Genomic DNA, 21,554 nt, shown 5'->3' on the forward strand with positions numbered 1-21,554 from the left:
CATAAACCCAGGCCCCATTTTATTCTTTTCCAAACTATTAATGAAATGCTGTCTTATTGATGATGAGAAGAAGTGTTTTAAAAACTATCACAAAATGTAATAATTTGAAAGCAATTAAATAAAAAATGGAACATTCCACAGTTATATAGAGCCCCTGAGCCCACAGACCATGGGATTTTAATTTCCTGTAGCAAGAAAATGAAAAGCATAACTCAATCATAAAGACAAGAGAGAATACATACCTTTTTCACCTTTTTGACCTTTTTGTCCCGGCAAACCTGAAACTCCGGGGTCTCCCTTTTCACCAAAGGCGTCCATTGGTCCAGTATCTATAACCTGAATCGCAGGACAAAGATGAGGACACTGGAAACATGCAACTGTGCTCTAGTAGTTTGTATGTCATCCATCCCAACCTGATGGCACAGAAGCCACTTTGTTTCGTGTTAACAGCTTTGAGCAGTTTTGGCCATACTGGCAATCTCATTGACAGGTACCAACTGCTGTGAGAGTGTTGTAGCTGCTGAGGAATTACCACAGAAAATAAGGATTTCCTATTCTACCAAAATTCCTTCATATCAGTCGTATGGGTAAGTGGAGAGCTTGATAGCACCTTTCTGAATGAAGATGATGTAAAGAAACCTCAGTATGTTCTAAGTACTGATCCGCTGGGTTTGTGTTACCTTTCATCTTAAAATACTCTACTCTGGTGATTTCTACTGTTGATCTGAGTTTGACATAGAAGATACTAACATTTACAATATAATATTCAAGTACGCACCTTTTTTCAAAACAAATGAGCAGATGTTGGGAATTTTTCCAGTTTCTCGGAAAGCAGCATCATCAAAGATATGTCTGCTGCTGACTAGTCCCATTTTTTATTTGAGGTGTTAAAAAAATTATAGACTACAATGCTGACAGATGTATTCTTCTGAACGCTCTTTTAGTTTGTACTGATTATCAATGCCTAACAGTTCCATTCTCAAAAACATTCAAAATTCATATTCTTTGAAAGCTCCTTTCCCAAATTTCAAACATACTTCAGAAATAAGGCTTTTCTTTCCATTAAGAAAAACTGAGGACATGACTGATTTGAGCACGATCAGAATATGCATAATCTCTCTTTTTTTTTTTTCTTTCTGTTTGAGTACTTTGACTTTCTCAAAATTTTTATCTTCATTTAAATTTAAAATAAAACAAGATTTTATTTTACTTACTCTTCCTGGGGGACCTTGAGGACCTTGATCACCTTTTTCACCCTAAAGGAAAATACAAGTTATGCTTTAAATCCAGATCAGATGTTCTTCACAAAAAAAAAAAAAAAGTAGTAATAATTTCTTTAGCAAATGAACTCTTTGATACAGATTCACACAAAATCCAAATGCTAAGCACCTGGAACATCATACTAAACAACAATTTGTTAGCAGGTGGACCTGTACTGCTTTACACTGTATAAAGAGAAACAGGGATTTTTAGAAAAGTACATTTCTCGGCTGAGCAAAGAGATTGTGAAAATAAAGGCTGTGTTAAACAATTCATATAGAACTAAATCAGGGGTACCTAAGCATGTTGATTTTGACTTTTTGTAGTCTCTGAGTGATGACTTTACAATGTAGCAACATAGCAATGTTCATTTAATACTGCTTTACATGCATGTGAAGTTTCAACACACACCTATGAACCGGTCATATGAGCTCGTAACTCCTCACTCTGTGCTATGACAAGCACAGACTCTGACTCACCTTAGCACCAGGTTCCCCAGGCCGTCCCGGAATCCCAAACCCTCCAGGCAAACCCTGGACGTAGAAGACAGTGACACCAGAAAAGAAAAACACAGTTGCACGTTAGCTCTGGCAGCATCCAAGCTTTAAATTAAACTCACCAAACACAATAATTTTAAGTATATAATTTGGAAGGCTAGAAAATGTCAACCATTTATAATACACAGACAACTCTTTGATTTTGAATGTAAGAAATAGTATAATTTAGTGAAATACATACAGGTTGTCCTTTTGGTCCTGGCTCGCCATCTTTTCCAGGCTTTCCCTGTAAAACAGCAAGTTCCACTCTGCTTAAACAGATAGCCACTGGTACACAATTTCTAAATATGATGGGTGAAATACTAGAACAGAATAATCACTATTGTAATGCATTCATTAAGAGTGCTAATACAGCTGACAGTGTAGAGGATAAAAAGCAAGCAAACTGTAACTGCCTAGTGCTTGTGTTACTCAATATGCTACAAATTATATCCTATCCCACCTAGATTTCTGCATTCAGCACTGGGGCCCCCAGCACAAGAAGAACACGAAAAAGATCCACCAGACCAAGGTGGTCAGGAGAATCTTTTAATGTACTTTTTGATTGGAATTAGCCATATGGTAGTCAAACAATTCCATAAAACTACAATATCAGATCTTACTAGTGGCTCATCTTTTGTGCCTTTTCTTAATTTCAGAAGTAGCTGTGATTTCCTTGAAGAGCAAGAATTATATTTAAAAGATCTTAGAAGCTTTGTTCAGGGAACTGTATAGAAACTGAAAGATTTATTTTTGAACAATGCAAAGATGCTTCCTCAGCAGGCTCCAGGCCAACATTTCTCCGTCCTTCCAGCTTTCAAACCCTCATTTACTGTAGGAGTAAAAACATATATCTGATAGCAGCGATAATTCCATCATGCACCTTTACTGATGGGTTGACAGAACATTCAACCTTGAAGTATAGTAGGAAATAAGGAGGAAGATCTCTTTCAGACTGTAGTACAATTCAATGCCTATAGCTGTGCTTGGTCATTTTCTAACAGTTTATGATGACGCACAATTTGAGAAACAGCACTCTAGATACATTTTCATGTAGAAACTGCTTTTGCTACCAGCTCAGCTGTGAAAGGTACAGCATGGCTCACAGAAATTGTGTGGATGAGACTATGATATAGGTCAAACTAGGCAAATGCAGCAGACATTGTGGCCTCAAGCAGTTATGGTCAGGCTAGAAACCAGCAAGTTAACTTGTATCTGTCATCTAATTTTTTTTCGCTCCATTCCTGAGTATCTGAAACAAATCCAACACTTGGCTAAAGTCATGCATATGGTGTGACTTGCTTTGCTTTGCTTTTCCTTTTGTTTTGGAATGAACTTACCTTGCTTCAGCCGGGACCAATGGGGGTCTTGCCTCTGCCTTCAGCACTTCAGCCACTGCTAGGGGTCTTTAGTTACATGAAAGCATGTTACCTATTAACTTTATGGATGTTATCACTATCTTGGCTTGTACACCTGCCCTTGTTGTTTGATATATACCAAATTTAATGTTTCACTAATAGTTACTAAGTTTAATTAGTTTATGGAAGCAATGCAATGACTGTAATTACATTATTGATACTTACACGTGGACCAGGATCCCCAGGTTCACCCTTTTCTCCTCTGAAAGCTGAGCCTGGCAATCCCTGGAAGGCAAATACATACCAGACTAATAATACTGCCATATTCAAAAGTAAATTTGCTTTTAGGTATAAAGATATTCAGGGCCATCATTAGATTCTTCCATATTTTTAGTGTAATAAATATATATATATACAAAGTACTTACTGGGGTTCCCTGTTCTCCCTTTGCACCTTGTTCACCCTAATGAAATTATAAAAAAAAATGTAGATTAGTAAGGAAAATTTTACCCATAATTCATTTAGGCTGTAAATCATTTATTTCTTCATATCAGACATAGCACTGTTCTCCACTTCAAGAACTATGCCTAATAGTATGACGTGCAAAAAGAGGTTAGACAAAACACAAAACATGAATCCATTACGTTAATTTTTTATTCTAGTATATATTGCTTAGAGGGTCTAATTCAATAGCTGAAAATTAATGATAATTCATTAGCACTCATACTCCATGGATGTGATTCTGTAAATGAAAAGTCCAGTGTAAGCTACTTAATTCAAATTTTTATAAAATTTAGGGTTTACAATGTTTATCAATTCTCCTTCTTCAGAAAGTCTTCTGCTATGTGTTACTTCTTTACGCAATTGTTTATACATTCATCATCATATTTTTCAGAGAAACTTCCAGAAAGACGATCAAAATGTATTACATAAAGCCAAACAATTTTGAAGAGTCGGCTGTGGGTGACTCATTATTTTCTTCTTCCTCTTTTACTTCTGTTAGTTCTAACGACTACATTGTATTGAAGAGTACAAGGTCGATCATTTAAGGTCTCACCTTTTCTCCCTTTATGATTTCGCTTCCTTTTTCTTTCACGTGTGGTGCAGGTCCTGGTGGCCCTGGGGGACCACGGACTCCTTGTTCTCCCTGTCAACACCAAATCCAGGACAGACCATTGAAAACACTACTGAGACCAACTTCAGGAAAACAAGTGTGGGTCATACTTTTTCATTATGTGTGCATCCACAGCAGAGCAAAAACCGTATATGCTTATATAATGCAATAGGACTATCTTTCATGGTAAAACACCTCCAAAAAGGATTGATGCATTTCTGCCAAGCAATAACACATATCGATACTATTTATTTTTTGCAAAAGATAAGCCTAAGGAGTCCAGGAAATCTCCACATACTTCTATTGTCAACATTTTTCAAGCAATTCTACGATAAAAAGTTAATCTCAATGATGTACCATGTCACGAAAAATCCTATCCAGTAGGAATAGTATGCTTCAAAATACATAAAAAAGGGTAGTGGATAAAAAATATAAATGCATATATAACAATTTACTTGTACTCCCAAAGGCCTCTGCCAATGACAATCATAAGAAGCTTTTGGAGAAGGGCTCAGACATACTAGCAGTTTACCTAATAACCCATGACTCCAAGCATTTCTTGCATCCTGAAAATGCAATATAGAGCACTTTAACCTAGACCCCAGTGGGAAACATAACACTTTAACCCTCACATGTGTTACCTCCCGTCTGGTGCTGACTAAGGGAATAAATGGGATCAGTCACCAAAGGTAATGCATGGTAACTCAGCAATGCATCAATGCTGAAACAGTCATGCAGCAGGCAGGAAATCAGTCATCACTGAGCAAAATCGACAAACAATGCAAAAATAAGAAAGGTCATTTGCTTGGTACAACAAGCAAATGTTGTACTCGTAGCAAAGGGCTACGAGTTGGACAGCATGAAGTCCCATGCTGCACTCTGGGACGTTGACCATATTTATGAAAAAGCTGGCAGCATTGGCAACTAAGAACATAACTGCATCACCAGTTGCAGTCAGGCAGCACCAGCAAGGCTGCAGCTCTCTTCCAGTTTAGCAGGTACTGCAGCACAACAGAAGCCCATGTGGCAGGCAAAAGAGTTGATAGAGAAGGGTCAGTGTTGACACTACAGGTGTTTTGAGTAATTTACTTTGGACTAACCGCACTCTCTTCCAACAGGCTCAGCCCTCAGCACTTGGTGCAGCATGCTAGGCATGTTCCTGAAGCACAGCATTTGGTTTAGTTTCATGCTAAAGGAAACCAGATTGCATGCTCTGAAAAATGCTCCTGGTCAAGCCAAAACACAGAGGACAACTGCAAGATCTGTTTCAAAACCACACTCCCTATTCATTCTAAAGCAGTGATACAGACAAGAGTCCTATCACAACTAATTCTGACAATTTCAGACAGCATATATCAGAACTAAATTGTTTTCAAATCAATCTCATAATGAGTCCTAATGTACAGAGTAAATGTTTCCAGATCTCCCTACGATAAACTAAAGTAGTTGGTACTAGTCACAGCTAGAAAACAGAATAATGACCTAAATTAATGTCAGGTACAACATCATAATGTTCAAAATCTGTAACTGTTTAGGACTTCTGTTCATTTAGCTATGAGTTACAGATTTGATTAACTCAAGTTGCCTAAAACTTACAATGCCATTGAGCTGATTTTCTTCACAGATTAATTCCAGAAGTTTATTTAGTTAAAATAAATAGTCTCAAGAATATTTTATGGAAGTCGTTCTCTAATTCTTCAAAAGAGACTTACCTTTTCACCTTTTGGACCCTGAAAGCCCAAACCCATGTAGCCCTGAAAATAAAAATTATATATAGTAAATTTTCATCAGCAGTGAATATATGCATGCATACACACACACAAATATTTTGTACATGGCTAAAGTTAAGAGAGGGTATGAAAGACATGATAGGTCTTTTAAAGGCACATATGAAATAAACAAATAAATCATGTCCTAACCCTCCAGTTGTCACAGCAATTTGTGAAAAAAAAAAATCTAGAATTAAATTTATTGCATAACTTTAGTGTCAGCATGCTCTTTTTTCAACATTTTACTGTTAAATTTTGGCATTTTAAAATGAGTCCAAATAATCACAGAATGTTGTAGTTAATACTGACTTGATCAACTGAGGCAACAGATCTAATCAAAAATAAAAATAAATAAATAAATAATTAAAAAAAAAAGCTCTCTCTGTGATACCTCATTAACTCATCCCCAGATTGCAAGAAAACCAACTCCTTTAGGACTATTAGTTTCCAAATTTGGGGGGTAACTGATGTGCCAAATAACTAAACAAACAGACAATCTTTACAATAAAAAAGTCTTACCTTCTCGCCCGGAGGTCCTGGTGGCCCTGGGGGACCCTACAAGACAGTACATTTCAGCAGATATGTATAAAGTATGCTAGGTAGAATAATTCCTTATTCTATAATGAGAGCAAAAATGCAAATTTTTCCATTAAACCAAGATCTACTTTTCTGCTACTGCCTGTAGCTCCCAACTTAGCCTAAATAATAAAATAAACAGAATCTGTCAAAGATCTTTCATCAGAGCTCGCTTTACAGTTAAGAGTGCTGGATCTAATCAGCATCCAGACAGGAAACAATCACAGAAAATCTGTGGTAATGCACTGCAAAATAACTTCACTAATGACATTTTTTCCCCAGTTTTGTGTGCTACTGACCACATAAATGGACAGTGGTAAATATTAATCCTCACTTTTCTTTCATTAAATTTGTTCTTTTTTACATCAACAAGTGCAAGTGCTGACTAAACTGTATGACCATTTTCCTTTACATCACTTTCAGTTTTCTTTAGAAGGAAAACAGATGCTCGCTTTAATAGCCAGAAACACTGGGTGGACTTTCATCAGATGGAAGTAACTGATCCCTATGAACATTACCCGCATCCAGAACAGGAAGAGAAGACATTAGGTATCTATTAGACCTGACAACATTTCAGATAGTTAAAATGCCTTCAGCATTAGGAATAATAGGAAGTTGATGCTGCCCTGCTTTCCACAGTGCTTCTTACTCAACTGCCCATAATAATAATCTCAACATACATTTTGATTTAGATATGGCTGCTAGGTCTGTAATTTATGTTCTATAGATTAAGTGGGGGAAGACAGAAAAGGAGGATCAAGTATATTACAACCCCTTCCCCACAAATAAAATCCTCCAAAAAGAAGATGACTCTAGGAGCAGCGCTATTGAATGTACCTATGCAATTCTGCCATGACAGAGTCCGGGAGAATAAATATGTAGCCTGAAGCCACAGGTTGTCTTTCCTAAATCCTAACACCTTGTAGGACTTTCTTGTAAGTGAAGTGCAAATCACCATTACAGGTGACTCCATCACAGGAAACTTACTGGTTCTCCTGGAAGCCCTGGTGGCCCCATTGGTCCCTGAAACCCTGGAGTTCCAGGTGGACCCTATAAAAAATAAAAAGGCATAATTAAAAAGTGATATGTATTTGGCAATTTTGTGATATTGATATAATTTTAATTGAAACTCACTGCTATTCAAACATCATTTAGACTTACAGGTAATCCAGGTTGGCCAGGAAAGCCTTTATCACCTTTTAGCACACTAGGAGGTAAAAGACCAATCACTTCACCTGGATCTCCCTATAACAAAAAAAAAAATAAAAATAAAAAGAATAGTACTTTAATATCCATTAAAACACATTCAAAAATGTTAAGATAAGAGAAAAGTTAGAGCCACGTCAAATTTGGAATCATTTGGAAAGTTCACTTTTAAAAGAGTCACCTCACTTTACAATTAAGAGATTCCTGTACCAAATCATCATTCATACTTTTATTCTCTGTACGGTAATGGGTAACCAGAAAGATTTTCCCACCAATCTATCACTACTACAGTATTACTAGACAATGAGAACATCTGGCCTGGCTATTAATGGAATTGGTAACTTCACAATCTCTTCTCCAGGATGAGATCTTAGTCTTATAACTAATTTTGAAATCAAAGCCATCCTTTTTCTTAAAAAAAAAAGAGATACACTTTGTCTTTCTTATTTTGGAAAACTATTCCAATTGTTATCTGCTTCTTTATACCTCTTTTTCTGATAGCAAAGATCCTGTTTTTTCCCGCATTTTTGTACAAAATTGCAGTATTTTGAGGGGCTGTATGACTTTCTTCCACAAACATTCTCTAGTTAAACTACTTTGAAAAATGAAATGTCAGTATCAAAACAAATGTTAGAACCATAAAACCTATCTAAATCTTTATGCACAACTTTGTGGCCACCACGATACTTATGTGGGGTTAATGATACGTACTATTTTTCCTGTTGTATTTCATGCAATACTTACACTTTAAAGACCTGCATGGAGCAACACATACGTTCAATAGTTATGAAGTGGAAGTTGCTCCACTGCCTTTATTTAGGAGGACTGCAGAGCAGAGTACAAAGAGAAGTACACCAGTACAGGAAGGACTGCTAGTCTTAGAGGGTGTAGAACTCATTCTAATTGATCACATTCTAAATGATCACATTTAGAGCAAAATGTACCTTCATTCCAGGAGGTCCTGGGGGTCCCTGTGAAAAAAGACATATTTGATGTTATTTTTCCTCAGTATTGTATATTTTACATTTTATAATCTATATAATGCCATATAATTATATCTAAATTTCAAGAATCTGAGTTGAAACAAGTGAAGTGAATGAAGCATGAAGAATCTACTTACTATGCTCCCAGTCAGTCCTGGTAAACCTGGGGGACCTACTGGACCTCTTTCACCCTAAGGAGCACAGAGAAATTGGTTTTGTTTAGGGAACACGTTTGAAGGATGTTTTTATTTCAACACAGAAATGTTGTTATAAACATCTGCAAATGTCACCTTTGTGCCATTACATCCTGGAATGCCAGGTGGACCAGGAGGGCCGTCTTGTCCAGGAATGCCCTGCATAAAAAGGAAGTAAAGAAATTAGCAATACAGCATTAATCCAGGTCAGACGTCACCTGATGTTCACTTTTGATGTTCTTTGTAAAAATACATATACTTCACACGTACAGGAAGGCCTGGGTTTCCTGGAAATCCTGATGGTCCTGGTGGGCCCTGCAATTGACAAAAACATATTGAACTTGGGAAACTGAAATGACAAAACCACAAAACAGCAATGACAAGCTGCATCTCTAGTCTCCTTTCCAGTGGGGACAGTAAAAATCAGAGTAAAACTTGCTTTTAAACTCTCTTGACAAAATAGCCTTCATCTCCAAACCTCCCAACCATAGCATTTTAGTGATTGGTAACTGAAAGCACTTTTTTATATTTCTGTAACTTTTTAAGCAGCAATATGCATTTTATTCAACTGAAACTGCATCGGAACCTTACACAGACATAACAAAGGAATGCAGAGCTTCTGTCTTCTCACAACCATACTTCACAACGTGAAATTTACTGTAGACACCTCTTCATAGCAGAGGAAGATGCTAACCCACTGTAAAGATGCTTTTCCATCTTTCATCAGCCACATCGGTATGTCAATTTCATCTCTATCATCCAAAAAAACAACTGGCTTGAAAAAACTCTCTCTCCCTGAATAGCTTTCCAGTGTAATGAATCAGGAATTTGACTTGGCACATCATTTTCATCCTACCGGTTTATTTATTGTGAAACAGAAAAGATGTATGAGATTCCAGAAGCTCAGATAGCATATTTGCATCTTCCAAAACTTTACCATTGCAAAAGTACAGTCTACTTGCACTGCAAACAGTGAATGTATTTGCCAGGAGATGCTAATTTACGTTAACACACAGGATACCATGAACTTCATGGACCGAAATGAGGATTTCTTGATCTATCAGAATGCCCCCTCTATAATACTTTAGACACTGAGATTGATTTTGTAAATTCTGTGTGCTGCAGGCCACTGCAGGCAAATGAAGAACAGAACTGACACGGCATTTTGAAAATCTGTGGACAAGAGGGCACAGCTTAAAATGTATCATTGCTCATCAAGTCATTCAAATTCTCTTTCATCAGTACATTATGAAATGTGAAAATGCTCAGAATGAGCTTCACATCTGACAAAACTCAAGAAGACATGGCCCTGGCTACTATAATATACTAATTAAGTGTTATGTAAGTACCACATTAAACAGAAATGACAGCAGGAAGGTTACAGGCATGCTTAGGGCCTCCCTTAAAACTGAACAAGTTGGGGGATTAAAGCCCCAGCTTTAATTTGTTTCTACACCCTGTGTAAATTTTTAACATATACATGCTTGTGAGTGTGTCAGCATCTCTGCTGGAGCACTTCAAGGAGGTTAGATGGTTTGCATTCAGTTGGAATAAAGCCTCTTGGTAGGTCAGAAGGCTTTCAAGGGAATATTAAAACCAGAGCTGCTGATGTAGTGATAAGTAATGGGGGAAAATGCAAATGGACAAAGGCACTGACTGCACAATGCAGAAAGAACTTCAAAGCCAAGAACAAAAATCTTGAATTACTGTGCAGCACAAGGGGATGCAGTTGACTAACTCAAAGAGAAAAACCCCATCATCCATTTGAAGGCAGCTATGAAGAGTGAAAGACATATAAACCCAGAGACATGAAAACTACAAAAATGTAAGTTAAAACTCACTCTTGTTCCTTTTGTTCCTGGCAGTCCTGGTTCTCCAGTATCACCCTGTAAAGGAAAAGAGAGAGCTTTGTCTTTCCTAGGGACAACAATTTAGGGAAATCTGAGTGTTTTAAATATTAAAGCTTAATTCCTACCTTAAGCCCTGGTGGCCCAGGAGGACCTTCAGGTCCTTGCATTCCAGGAAACCCAATCACACCCTGTAGTCCTGGCAAGCCTCTTTCTCCCTGTGGAAAGAAGAAAAGGCATTAGCAACAACACCACTGAAAACAGTAAGAAGTTAACATTTCATTCTAGTCTTCGAAAGAAGGATCATTATAAACAAAGAAACATTTCTGTTTGATGACAAGTTGGCATGGGGTGATTGTGGCATGACAGAAAAGCACTGTTCATAGCATGTTTATACTGCTAGCAATAGAAAGGCCAGAAAATCTAACACCCCAAGTTAGCAGTCATATTCCTGAAAACTGCAAATATCACTGTTCGGTCACTAGTGTATGAATGGCCAATATGAATCTTCATCTTACAAGTCATTCACAACAGCAGATTTTGGACAGCAGGCTTTGTCACTTAGTCTTGAGCTTCAGGGTGGTTCAGAGTCAGAGGTGGTTCAACATACAGGGTCTTTCTGAGAAGCTCAACACAGTGACTGTATCTGTCATCCTTTAGGTTCCTCTTTATCGTCATATGGGATATACATGTTTTCTGCACTCTCCCTACTACTCCAAATGCATTTAAAACACATAAACGTAGAGGCAGAAAATAAAATCCATCCACGCTCTAGATCAATATTGCAGCTGTTACGCTTTCATTCCCAGTGAAACCAAGAGGAACACTGAATAAAGGCTGAAAAAACCTACACATAGGGGAGAGGGAAAAAAATGTATCCATATATCAAAGTCTGAAAACAGCAATTCAAGCAAATTAAAAGCCAAATGTTCCACATAGGAAGTAACTAGAGTTGTCTTTTCAAGGTGTAGGGTGAAACAGGGAGAAGCACCTCATGTTATCCAAAAATGTGATAATATGAATGAATAAAACATTAGTGAGCAACTGAAAAAAAAGGAAAAGGTATACAAGTTTGGTCAACAACTAAAAAACATGACATCTGTTTTAGAAACTCAAAAAATAGACCAATTTTCATGGGATACAGGCAAGGAAATAAAATCAACAGAGTTTCAAACACACAAAAGGAAGCTACTCAGTTTTCAGTATATTCAGCAGAACAGTGAGAGATGAGCTTGCTACTTGTAATTAACAAATGATTTGGTACTGGGAATTTAGGATGGTGAAGAGTTTAGTGAGGAGCAAGAAACTTTTCTCCCATTTGCTCAGGATTACCAGCTACATTCTAGTAGCTGGTGGGGGTCATCTGAGGACTGAGCAAATAAGAGAAGAACAACATCTGGAGATTGGAGAACTCACTCTTCAAGTAGGTAAAACAGGTACTTTGCAAGGAAAACATTATGGTAGACAGTCAGAGGAAGGGGTGTGATGACTCACGGATGTGGCGCTAATTAGTTTCTGAAGATGATGGGAGTTGGCCACTTGGGTAGGCTTTTGTTCAGATGAGGAGAAAAAGAATAGAGGTGACTGATGGGTAAGAAGAAAGGGCCAATGATAAAAGTAGGAGAAAGTAGAGGGGAAATTAAAGCAAAATAACCACTTAGTACAGAGAAGTGACTTGGGTGGAAATAAAGGAAATCTGCTGGCACCAGCTCTATTCAGTGTCCCTGCTGTGGCTGCTCCTGCCAGCCTGAGTTTCTATAGGTCTGGTGGAAATATGATCTTTTTGATCATTTTGTTTATATTTCAAGTCTCAAAGAAAAGGACCCAGAGATGCACCCAGCACCTACAGCCCCTGCCCCATGGCATGCTAGTGTGAGCTGGGTGTCAGAGGTAACAGCCAGTCCCACCAAAGCTTGTGCAGCCATTCCTGCACTTTGCTGAGAAGGGGAAGGAGAAAAAATGGAAGGAGTCAGAGAAGGAGCAAGTCTGAAATTTCTGATAGGTCAAATAACATAATAATTCCGTTTTGTAATGCTACTGCAAGGGTTGCTGATGGAGCTGATGTCTGAGCATGCTGGGTGTCCATTCACCTCTTTGTGGTATGTTTCCTGGACTGGCTCTCATGGCAGTCCTTGCCCATGCAAACTGAGGGACGTGGCACTTCTATAAACAAAATATCACTCATTTATTAAAATTTTCCGCTGGGAAAAAATCTTACATTGCCTCTCCTCTCTTTGCTCCCATGAAAAATAGCATTTTCAATAAAAAGGTACTTTCTGAGGCAATCAAACTGTTTTTCCTTGAAGCACCAAAATGGCACGATCTCCTCTATTTACTTCTCAGTATTCATTGTCATGCTTTGATAATAAAGTTTGCTAGCTACCAAAATCCTTGGCAGTGTGTTGTGGTATCACAAAACACTGCAAAACAAAGCAAACAGCCCAACAGATCAAGAAACATATTTCTAAGTCAGCTGTTAAAGGTACAAAGTCCAAGTTCTGAAGTAATCATTTCAGAACAGGATTCTACACTGAACCGTGGGCACTCGCCTTCATGACCTGCTGGGAGATCTATTAAGGAGGCAGAAGACACTCAAGCACATAGAACAGGGTTTTCCATTGCTGAAGGAAAGCACAACATGTGCAAATGAGAAGAAAACAAGATTTTTCTGACACCTACATAGAAGTATGAGTCATATGTAACAGAGCTAATACTTTCTGCACTCAGGAGCTCTGTCCAGAGGATTTCAATGCACTTTGAACCACTGCACCCTGTGACACAGGAAAATATTCGTTCTGCCATTCTTACGGAAAAATAAAACTGAGGTTTAGAGATTTCGTTTAGTCTAAGGCTCCCTGAAGACTGTTCTGGCACTGTAAAAGGCCCTTAACGTGCCTGTAAATCACTCACTAAGGTAATGACCACTTCATCTTGCCAAAGACATTAACCCAAGGCTTGACATAAATAAAGCTTGGGCTTCCAGGACAACTAGAGACAGCTCTGCAAAGCTATCTTCAGCCTCCCAGGTTGCCCTCTCTGAGGGGTTAAACATAGCTGCAGGAGCAGGTCAGAGACTGTACAGGGACACTTTGGGCCAAGATACATTCAGGTTTCCCTAGAAACATTGTCTTTTACTGACTTGAACTGTTAGGCCAAGAGGAAGAAAAGTAAGGGGCTATTTGTCCAGGACTTCTGGATACCCAGTCAAGCTGCCTGATGCCCAGATGCCTGGAGAGTACAACTCCTGAGTGTGTGGAGGTCTCTCCCATCCCAAATACTGCAGACTCACAGTTTCTCAGACCAGAACTGAGCTCATGTATTAGCTTGTGATTTGCCAGAGGGAAGTAAAAAAAACCATAAAGTTGGTTGACAGTCTTGGCTCTGAGGATGCGAGAGCCACAGAAGCTCTCTCTACATACAATTTGCCACCTTAGCAATTTATTCTAGCCACCTTAGCCACTCATGCTAACTGGGGAGCATGCACTTACACACTGCTTACACCCCTCTCTCTACTTTGCCTTCCCATTTAATGTCACTGCAAAATACTGAGTTAGTAGCCCAAACTTGTGCAGTCTCAGTCTAGACAGACAATGGGACCTTACTTCTCCATGCCATCCATGGAAACTCACAGAATTTAGGACAACCTATGCCAGCCAGATCCAGTAACAGATCTAGGAATGTGTCCTGGTTTCCAGGCCCTTTATTTAGTCTATGCGTCAGACTGTAAGGAAAGAAGCATCACTAGTGAACAAAGATCTAACTTCAATGCTTCAGTGACCCAGACAGTACCAACTTATACCATGACATGTCTTTTTGACATCAGTGAAACTACACTAAATCACAGTAAAATCCTATCAGTCTCAAAATGTCTACGCTGAACAAGAGAATACAGAAACTCTACCATGAGAAGTAGTAAACTCACGTGAATGCTGAGCTCCACGTGCCCTACATCGACTGGGTATTAGCCTGCAGAGATCACTGGGGTAGCAACATTTGTACTGCTGCTTTCCTACCCAAAGCGGCTTATTTAGAGCTGCAAGCTCAGATGAAGCTGTCATGTATTACACCATGCAGTACAGACATATGCGTGTCCTGAAGATGCTTTGCATTGCAAGGAAATACTTGAGCAGCATCCCTTCCCTGCTTGCCTGCCCAGTTCCTTTGTTCACCCAGTGTTCCAGCCAAACATCCCAACAGTGTTTGCACTACATTTATGCTGCAACCCATTAAGCATCCACACTACATAAATTGGCAAGCACTAGATCACTGCTGTTACCCCACTTATTCTTTGCTCAGCACTGAGATTCCTAGCTGCAATGCGTGGAGAGCATGAGACTCTGACTCTAAGTGCTATGTATTGTTCAAGTTCCAATATTCACAGCTGCAAAGTCTTGGCAAGTAATATTAAAAGAGCTCCTGCTTCTTACAAATCAATTCATGAGACTCGGAAATTAAAACAGATGTAACCCGAGTCATCTGTACCTCCACTGATTCAGTGCAAACTGTCAGAAAACAAAAAGGAGAATACATTATTCATCTCACAAAGACGAATATTCTGCCTCTCAGCTGCTGTTGAAAACATGGAGATGCTATGTAAAAAGACAGCAAGTGCTCGGTCACTGTTACACTCATTTGATTAGCAAGATGCCTGTTGAAATCCAGCTTTTGTGAAACGCATCCAAATGCCTCCACATTGGATAGTTCGAATTAAAAGCAACTGAATGGAGTTTTAAAGAGAGGTGAACCTGTTAAGAGCATACATAGCTACAGGCACTGACATTTTTGCTGGCATCCATCCTTCCAAATTAACCATGAAATACTGTTTCACACATGGAACAACTGCAGATGGCTGTTGAAGAGAGTCACATGAAGCAAGTAGTTTCAGAAGAGTTAGCTGTAATAAATCAAGTGCTGAGGGGGAGGAAACAACCAGCACTACATTATAAATTATTTCCCTTATTATTTTGTCTAGGGACTGTTGGACAGGGAGATGTTAGTCTTGAGAGACTGGTAACATGGATATAAATCAAATGTTTGCAGAGCTGCGGGCTCACACAATGTCTGGACCCATACGTATGCTGTGTTCTCCAGTTCTCCAGAGACTGAAGCATGTGGTGAATAACAATGTGCAGAGCTTTCTGGAGGCATTTACAAGATTATCACACAGCCCCTAGCTGGCTCCTCCTGTTCGGTTTGCCTCTGTGGGAGATCATCCCGTGGTAGATATGGCAGAACAGACATGTGCCCGCCCTTCGGCTGAAAACACGTAACACGGTTTGACGGTGAGATGCTAAAAGGCAGCTGAGCTGGTCTAGCTAGCAAAGTTGGCTCTGCTCCTCTTCCTGCTCCTTCGAAATGGATGTTGCCTCCCAACCCTTCTTTATAGCAGCTTCGATGATTCCCTCCAGCAGTGCTGCACCAGACCAGTTCACTAAATTCACTCACTTTTCCTTGGTGAGAGAGCTTGCTCTGGCCTCAGTGACCTGAGAAGCCCATCGGGTGTTGAGGCGGCTGCCAAAACTGATGCGAGGACATAGCAATGCAGGTGCAGAAAGGCTGCGACAGCAGCTTCTCACACCAGCACGGCGGGTTGGATGGAGTTCATCTACCAGAGCTCCTCAGCTGTGCCTTTGCTGCAGGAGGAACTGAGCCCAGAGCCAACAAATGCTTGAACTTGAAGGACAGACATCTTCAGATTAGCATTAATGCCGAGTCCAACATCCGTTCTGAGCTCCAGCTTCCTCTCTCACAAGTACACATGCATCCCTCTTTCCAAAGCTCATGTGCATTGAACTGAAACACTACCAAGGGCATGTATGCCAAAGAAATGCAACAGCTTCAAGATGAAAACTGAGGGTGCAGTTTTCCAAAAAGAGAGAAACAGGGTCTGACAATTCAACATTCTTCCCAATTTTTCCCTTTTCCTAGTCTGATTTTAGAAATAGTCTCAAATGTTGCTTTTAATAGAGATTAGTTTGAGGTCTAGGTGTAACTGTTAATGAAAACAGCACCATTCACATGAATCCTGAAGCTCTCATCACACCTTGATGCTCCAGTGTGACCTCTTAAAATCCACAGCAACACACAACAGCCTTGCTATGACCTAGACAGTTTCTAGACAGACTGTCCCAAACCACGTGAGAGGTGAATGCAGGCTCTGTGTTTGTTCCTTCAGCTGATATAACTGCATGCACTCAAGCGAATTGGCTTTGAAGTGTTAGACCTGCAATTACAATACACAGTGGGAGACACTACTGTGGGATCTGAGTAGCGCTCTTGAGTCACTGTGTTTCTCTCCACACTCTTCTAAACACGTTTTACAGAACTGTAATTGGCTCGGGGCTGTTTTCATGAAGAAATGGTGGTGGGGGAATACCCAATCCCTAACTAAAAGAGTATTTCTAACCACAAGAGGGAGCACCGGCCTCGAATATCTTTCAGGACTAAAATAAACGTGTACAATAAATATCATCTGTTTGTCCTTAGCTGCACTTACCATTTTCAGTATTTTACTGAAAGTGTGAAGTGGATATCAGTCAAACAGAATTATTGCTCTACACTCACAGCACAAGAGTCCTTAAATGCACTGCGGATGCTTAACATTACAGAATTCCCACGGCACATTCTTCAGTGTGAGAATCTATCTACACTATAGCCATACAGTTCTGAAGCCACACGAGTAACTAGTAAATAATTACACAAACATAACTGTAAAGACACGCGAAGAATCTGTGTAGGAGCTCTGTAAACATCTTGGCTCTCCCGGCAGTTTTGGGGCTGACAGCATGCAGAATGGAAAGAGGGGAAGGGAGAGGAAGGGGGGATGTAAGTCAGCAAAATCTGGATTCTTGCACTGCCAGAAAGAATCTGAGAAAACTCACTCATGTGGAAACACGAATCCGGCATGACTAACAGAAGGGGCAGCCATGACTGTTTTACATCACCTGCACAGCTACCCAGTGGGGCTGGGTGTGGGCTGGGTGAGTCCCCTGCACAACCTGAGGCATTACCAGGGCTGCTCTAGGCTATATGCAGACACAAAGAGCTATCCCAGCAGCTGCTGGTGAACAGCACTCTCCAGTCATGCCCTTTCTGTCACAATGCTGGTTCTGCCATTTCCATCTCCCCTTAGCCCCTCCCTAGTCCCCTTCATCCATGGGACTCCTTCAGCCCCCAGTTAAACCAGTTCCAGGGCTGCGCTTAGAGGTGGGAACACTGAAAAACACCGGTGCAAAAGCCAGTGTCATACAGACTTTTATACACAAGGGTGGAAGGTGCACTCTCGTCACCCCGCGATGGCATGTCACACAGCACTGGCCGCTTGCTGGCTTTGCTGTCATTCCTGCTATGCAATTATCAGCTCTCGAGTCTAGTAAATTTGCAGCACCGGAGAATCTGTGCAGAGTGATCCATGGTGAACTCAGAGCTGCAGTAGTGAATCAATCAGCGTAATAATTTGGTTAGAGAGCTGTTCAGGTTGGCAGTTCAAGTGCTGTCTGTGCCTCTGCCTTCCAAATCGGAGAGCACGCTTAGGCGGGAAGTGTATCTCAGTGTCGCCTGACGGCTGCAAAGAGCATTCCTCAGGAAGTCGCTAAGTGCTTCCCAAGAGTATAAAAATAGAAATAACGATCTTTGTGTATCCTTTCCTCTACATATCTGTACCGACGTGCTTAGTTTGTCTGCAAACAAAGTGGGTGGGTATGCAGTGTGTCTGAATTTGATTTAGTAGCTGAAGGAGAATTAAAATAAGCCAAGTGAAGTAAAATTAATATTCAGAAGCCAGTCACGGCTACAGTCTCAACCTCTATTTAATTAGTGTCAAGCAACTGGTTGCTTATCAGCACTGTACAATTTCAGCTAAACCAGCTGTAAGTAATGGCTCCTCCATATTTAATTCATGTGCTTCATGCAACTCCTCTTCTTGCTCATCCCATAGTTATTTCTCATTTTCCAAATGCTATTCAGATTTTTCAACAGAGGTGCCTACATTTCACTTTCTAGGACTTGCTGAGCCAAGTTAACTTAAGCTCTCAGTGACTCCTTACATTGTTTGTCTTTGGTCATTGTATATTTTGTGGTGTATTTGACTCCAGTGTAGACAAATGTTGCAGACCCAGAAGTAGGTAGGATGCTGAGAAGGAATGTATTTCTATTTACAGAAAACTATGATTTAGAAGACATGCTTGGTTTGCCTCCATTAAAAAAGAAAAAAAAAAAAAAAAGGAGGGGGAAAGGGGGGAAGCCACTGAAGTTTAATGGGGTACAAGTACTTTTAATTCATGACCCCTAATTTCACCATTTCATAAACTAGGGGTAGTCTACCTCAAAGCATGATGCAGGGCATGGTATGACAAGAGTATGAAGGCAAGACTAACAGAGAGCAGAAGCCAACAGACAGCGTGTGAGCTTCATTCTCTGACTGTGGAAGTCTGCCTGAACAGTGTTTGGCAGTTTAACACCAATGTATGTGTTTCACTGTCTTCATGCTTAAACATTTCTTGATTTTTGTAAAAGACACATCTCGTGATGCTTCAGGAGGAAGTCACAAAAACCTGTCACCGAAGGTGTGCATGGTGTATTTCCAAAACTTTAAATAAAAATAAAATCAAACTTGGCTCAAGGAGTCCTTTTCCAAAAGTTAGAGCCACCCTAGGGAACAGAACAACCTCAAAAAGCCACAAGGGAAGAGGATGTGGGAAGGAAAAATGCATATGCCGTGTTAAAAAAAATAATAATAATAATAATTTTAAAAAAAGGAAATTCTATCACCTGGAGACAGGTTGAATCAAAAGGGTGCTATATTTCCCACCCCTTCTAATCATCTGTTGAACTCATTAGGTCTGAGTAACTCTTCCTTTGTTTTATTGCACATTGTGTTAAGTCACTTCCAGTGTTGAAGGTCCATGAAAATAAGGGGTAAAAATGCTCCACACCCTTCCTTCTTCATTAGTGAAAATTATTTAGCATTTGTTTGCATTTGGCATTGTTTAAAGGCTCACATTCAAAGATGAAACAGCAGAAAAAGAATGTCTTGAACTTTTCAGGTTTTTCTAATTTATTTTTGTTCACATCCTAGACCTGGAATGAAATGTGACGTCGTTACATGCAAGTTTTATTCTCTTGCCAAAGGTTTGTCATGGACATATTTACAGAAAATAATCTCTTCCATAAATAGTAAAAACATGGGCAGCTGGTCCTAGACAGTACAGACTGCAATAAAGTTCTCATAATGAAGTAGCTCATATCTTAAAGAGTACATGACAGACAGTGCTATTCTAGACAGTGCTATTCTAGCTACTTTTTTTGGTTAGGTTTGAAATGGCATTTCAAAAGTTTTAAACATTTTAAAAGTTGCATGGAAGTAAGATATCTTTCCACAAAAGCTGGAGGAAATATTCTAGCTTCTGAATTTTTATCACAAAAACACCACAGGGCAAATAACACTATGCCTCAAAGTGTAATGCGATGTTTCTTCAGTTTAACCTGTAGTCTCGACTCAACCAGAAGCATTAGAGAACAGACACCACAATATAATTTCTGTAGCACCTTCAGAATAATTCAACCTAAACCAATTAAGTTATCAAAGATGCAATAATCACTAACAAATATGTAAAACAGACTATTTTCCTTATTTTGACACTATGGAGGTTATAAGCATAATCAATTAGTTGTTACTTGTCAGTGAATACCAACCAGAAGTTGCTGTACTGCTTAGGTGTCTTAAAGGTTGTCTTTTTGACAAAAAAGGAAGGCTGTGTAAAAGAAGCATGTCAGAAAACTTAAAAACCTGTGATGTAAGACTGCCACCCAGAGGAACTCACAGGAAAGGGACACAGCCACTGGAGCAGGAAATCTGTCCTGGTGAGAGCTGGTCTGAGACCGTGACTCAAACGTGTCAACTCAAACTCTTCCCCTTTGGTACCACTCACAGTGGCAACGCTGATGTTCACTGCTCTTTCCTCAAATCTGATTGCACCCAATGACAGGCAGGGCAGAAAGAAAGTTTTTCTGCCTAAGGCTTGTACTTTGCATAGCTTTAGAGAGTTTCACATTTCCAGGCACTATCCTTTCTCTTTTTTTCTGAGGTAAAAAGCATCCCTCAACTCCCATGCCTTGGCACTACTGTAAATTCATTGCACTTAATACCTAGAACATCCTGAAGAATTCCCTTTGTAAGAGTTTTGCCAAGGCTGTGTGTGTGTCCCTGTTGGACTGCCAACTTCCATCTCCATAGCAGACAGAAAAGAAATCTGAGTCGCAGATTTGTAATTGCATCCTTAATTCACAAATGCCATTAAAGGTGCTGCATACAGCTGTCAGCAGCACTTCTGGACAACATTGACTTCTCTGTTCACTGCTATCCTATACGAGCCCTCGGTATTCTTTCATTTTTTCACATAACTCCTGACTTCAGACTCAGAGTGCACTTAAGACTCCCCTCCTGCCCTACTGTCCCTCTGCTCCATTCCTGCTACTTACACTCATTTGTTTTGCAGCTCTGCTGCCTTTCAGCCTTCTCTTGGCAGTTGATCAAACTGCTCCAACAAAACCAAGGGTTATCAAAAGCCCCAAAGCTTTAACTATCCAGGAACTACTTTTGTTGCATCCGTTTACAGTCAGCAACAGCATCAAATGAGACAAGAGTGAGAAGACATCCAGTTTGATGTCAGTGTCTGTGCTCACTCACTTGGTCAACTCAGTATTTACTTTA

At 39.8% G+C, this 21,554-nt stretch overlaps 1 protein-coding gene across 3 annotated transcripts in view; it reads right to left on the reverse strand.

The window, feature by feature from the left end:
- The window catches only part of COL4A1 (collagen type IV alpha 1 chain), a gene marked incomplete at its 5' end in the record, with an annotated part of 129,074 nt that overhangs the window by 44,847 nt on the left and 62,673 nt on the right, over positions 1 to 21,554 (reverse strand). For all 3 annotated transcript variants that reach the window (XM_080605168.1, XM_080605169.1, XM_080605170.1), the window contains 17 exons: positions 243 to 336; positions 1,215 to 1,256; positions 1,740 to 1,793; positions 1,999 to 2,043; positions 3,380 to 3,439; positions 3,582 to 3,617; positions 4,212 to 4,301; positions 5,981 to 6,022; positions 6,557 to 6,592; positions 7,601 to 7,663; positions 7,775 to 7,858; positions 8,764 to 8,790; positions 8,940 to 8,993; positions 9,093 to 9,155; positions 9,267 to 9,311; positions 10,838 to 10,882; positions 10,972 to 11,061. In XM_080605168.1, the coding sequence (XP_080461294.1) occupies positions 243 to 336; positions 1,215 to 1,256; positions 1,740 to 1,793; positions 1,999 to 2,043; positions 3,380 to 3,439; positions 3,582 to 3,617; positions 4,212 to 4,301; positions 5,981 to 6,022; positions 6,557 to 6,592; positions 7,601 to 7,663; positions 7,775 to 7,858; positions 8,764 to 8,790; positions 8,940 to 8,993; positions 9,093 to 9,155; positions 9,267 to 9,311; positions 10,838 to 10,882; positions 10,972 to 11,061 (970 nt within the window). The remainder of the gene's footprint in view (positions 1 to 242; positions 337 to 1,214; positions 1,257 to 1,739; positions 1,794 to 1,998; positions 2,044 to 3,379; positions 3,440 to 3,581; positions 3,618 to 4,211; positions 4,302 to 5,980; positions 6,023 to 6,556; positions 6,593 to 7,600; positions 7,664 to 7,774; positions 7,859 to 8,763; positions 8,791 to 8,939; positions 8,994 to 9,092; positions 9,156 to 9,266; positions 9,312 to 10,837; positions 10,883 to 10,971; positions 11,062 to 21,554) is intronic.

This window comes from Anser brachyrhynchus, assembly GCF_964034855.1.
Source record: "Anser brachyrhynchus genome assembly, chromosome: 1".
In the NCBI taxonomy this organism is placed as follows: Eukaryota; Metazoa; Chordata; class Aves; order Anseriformes; family Anatidae; genus Anser; species Anser brachyrhynchus.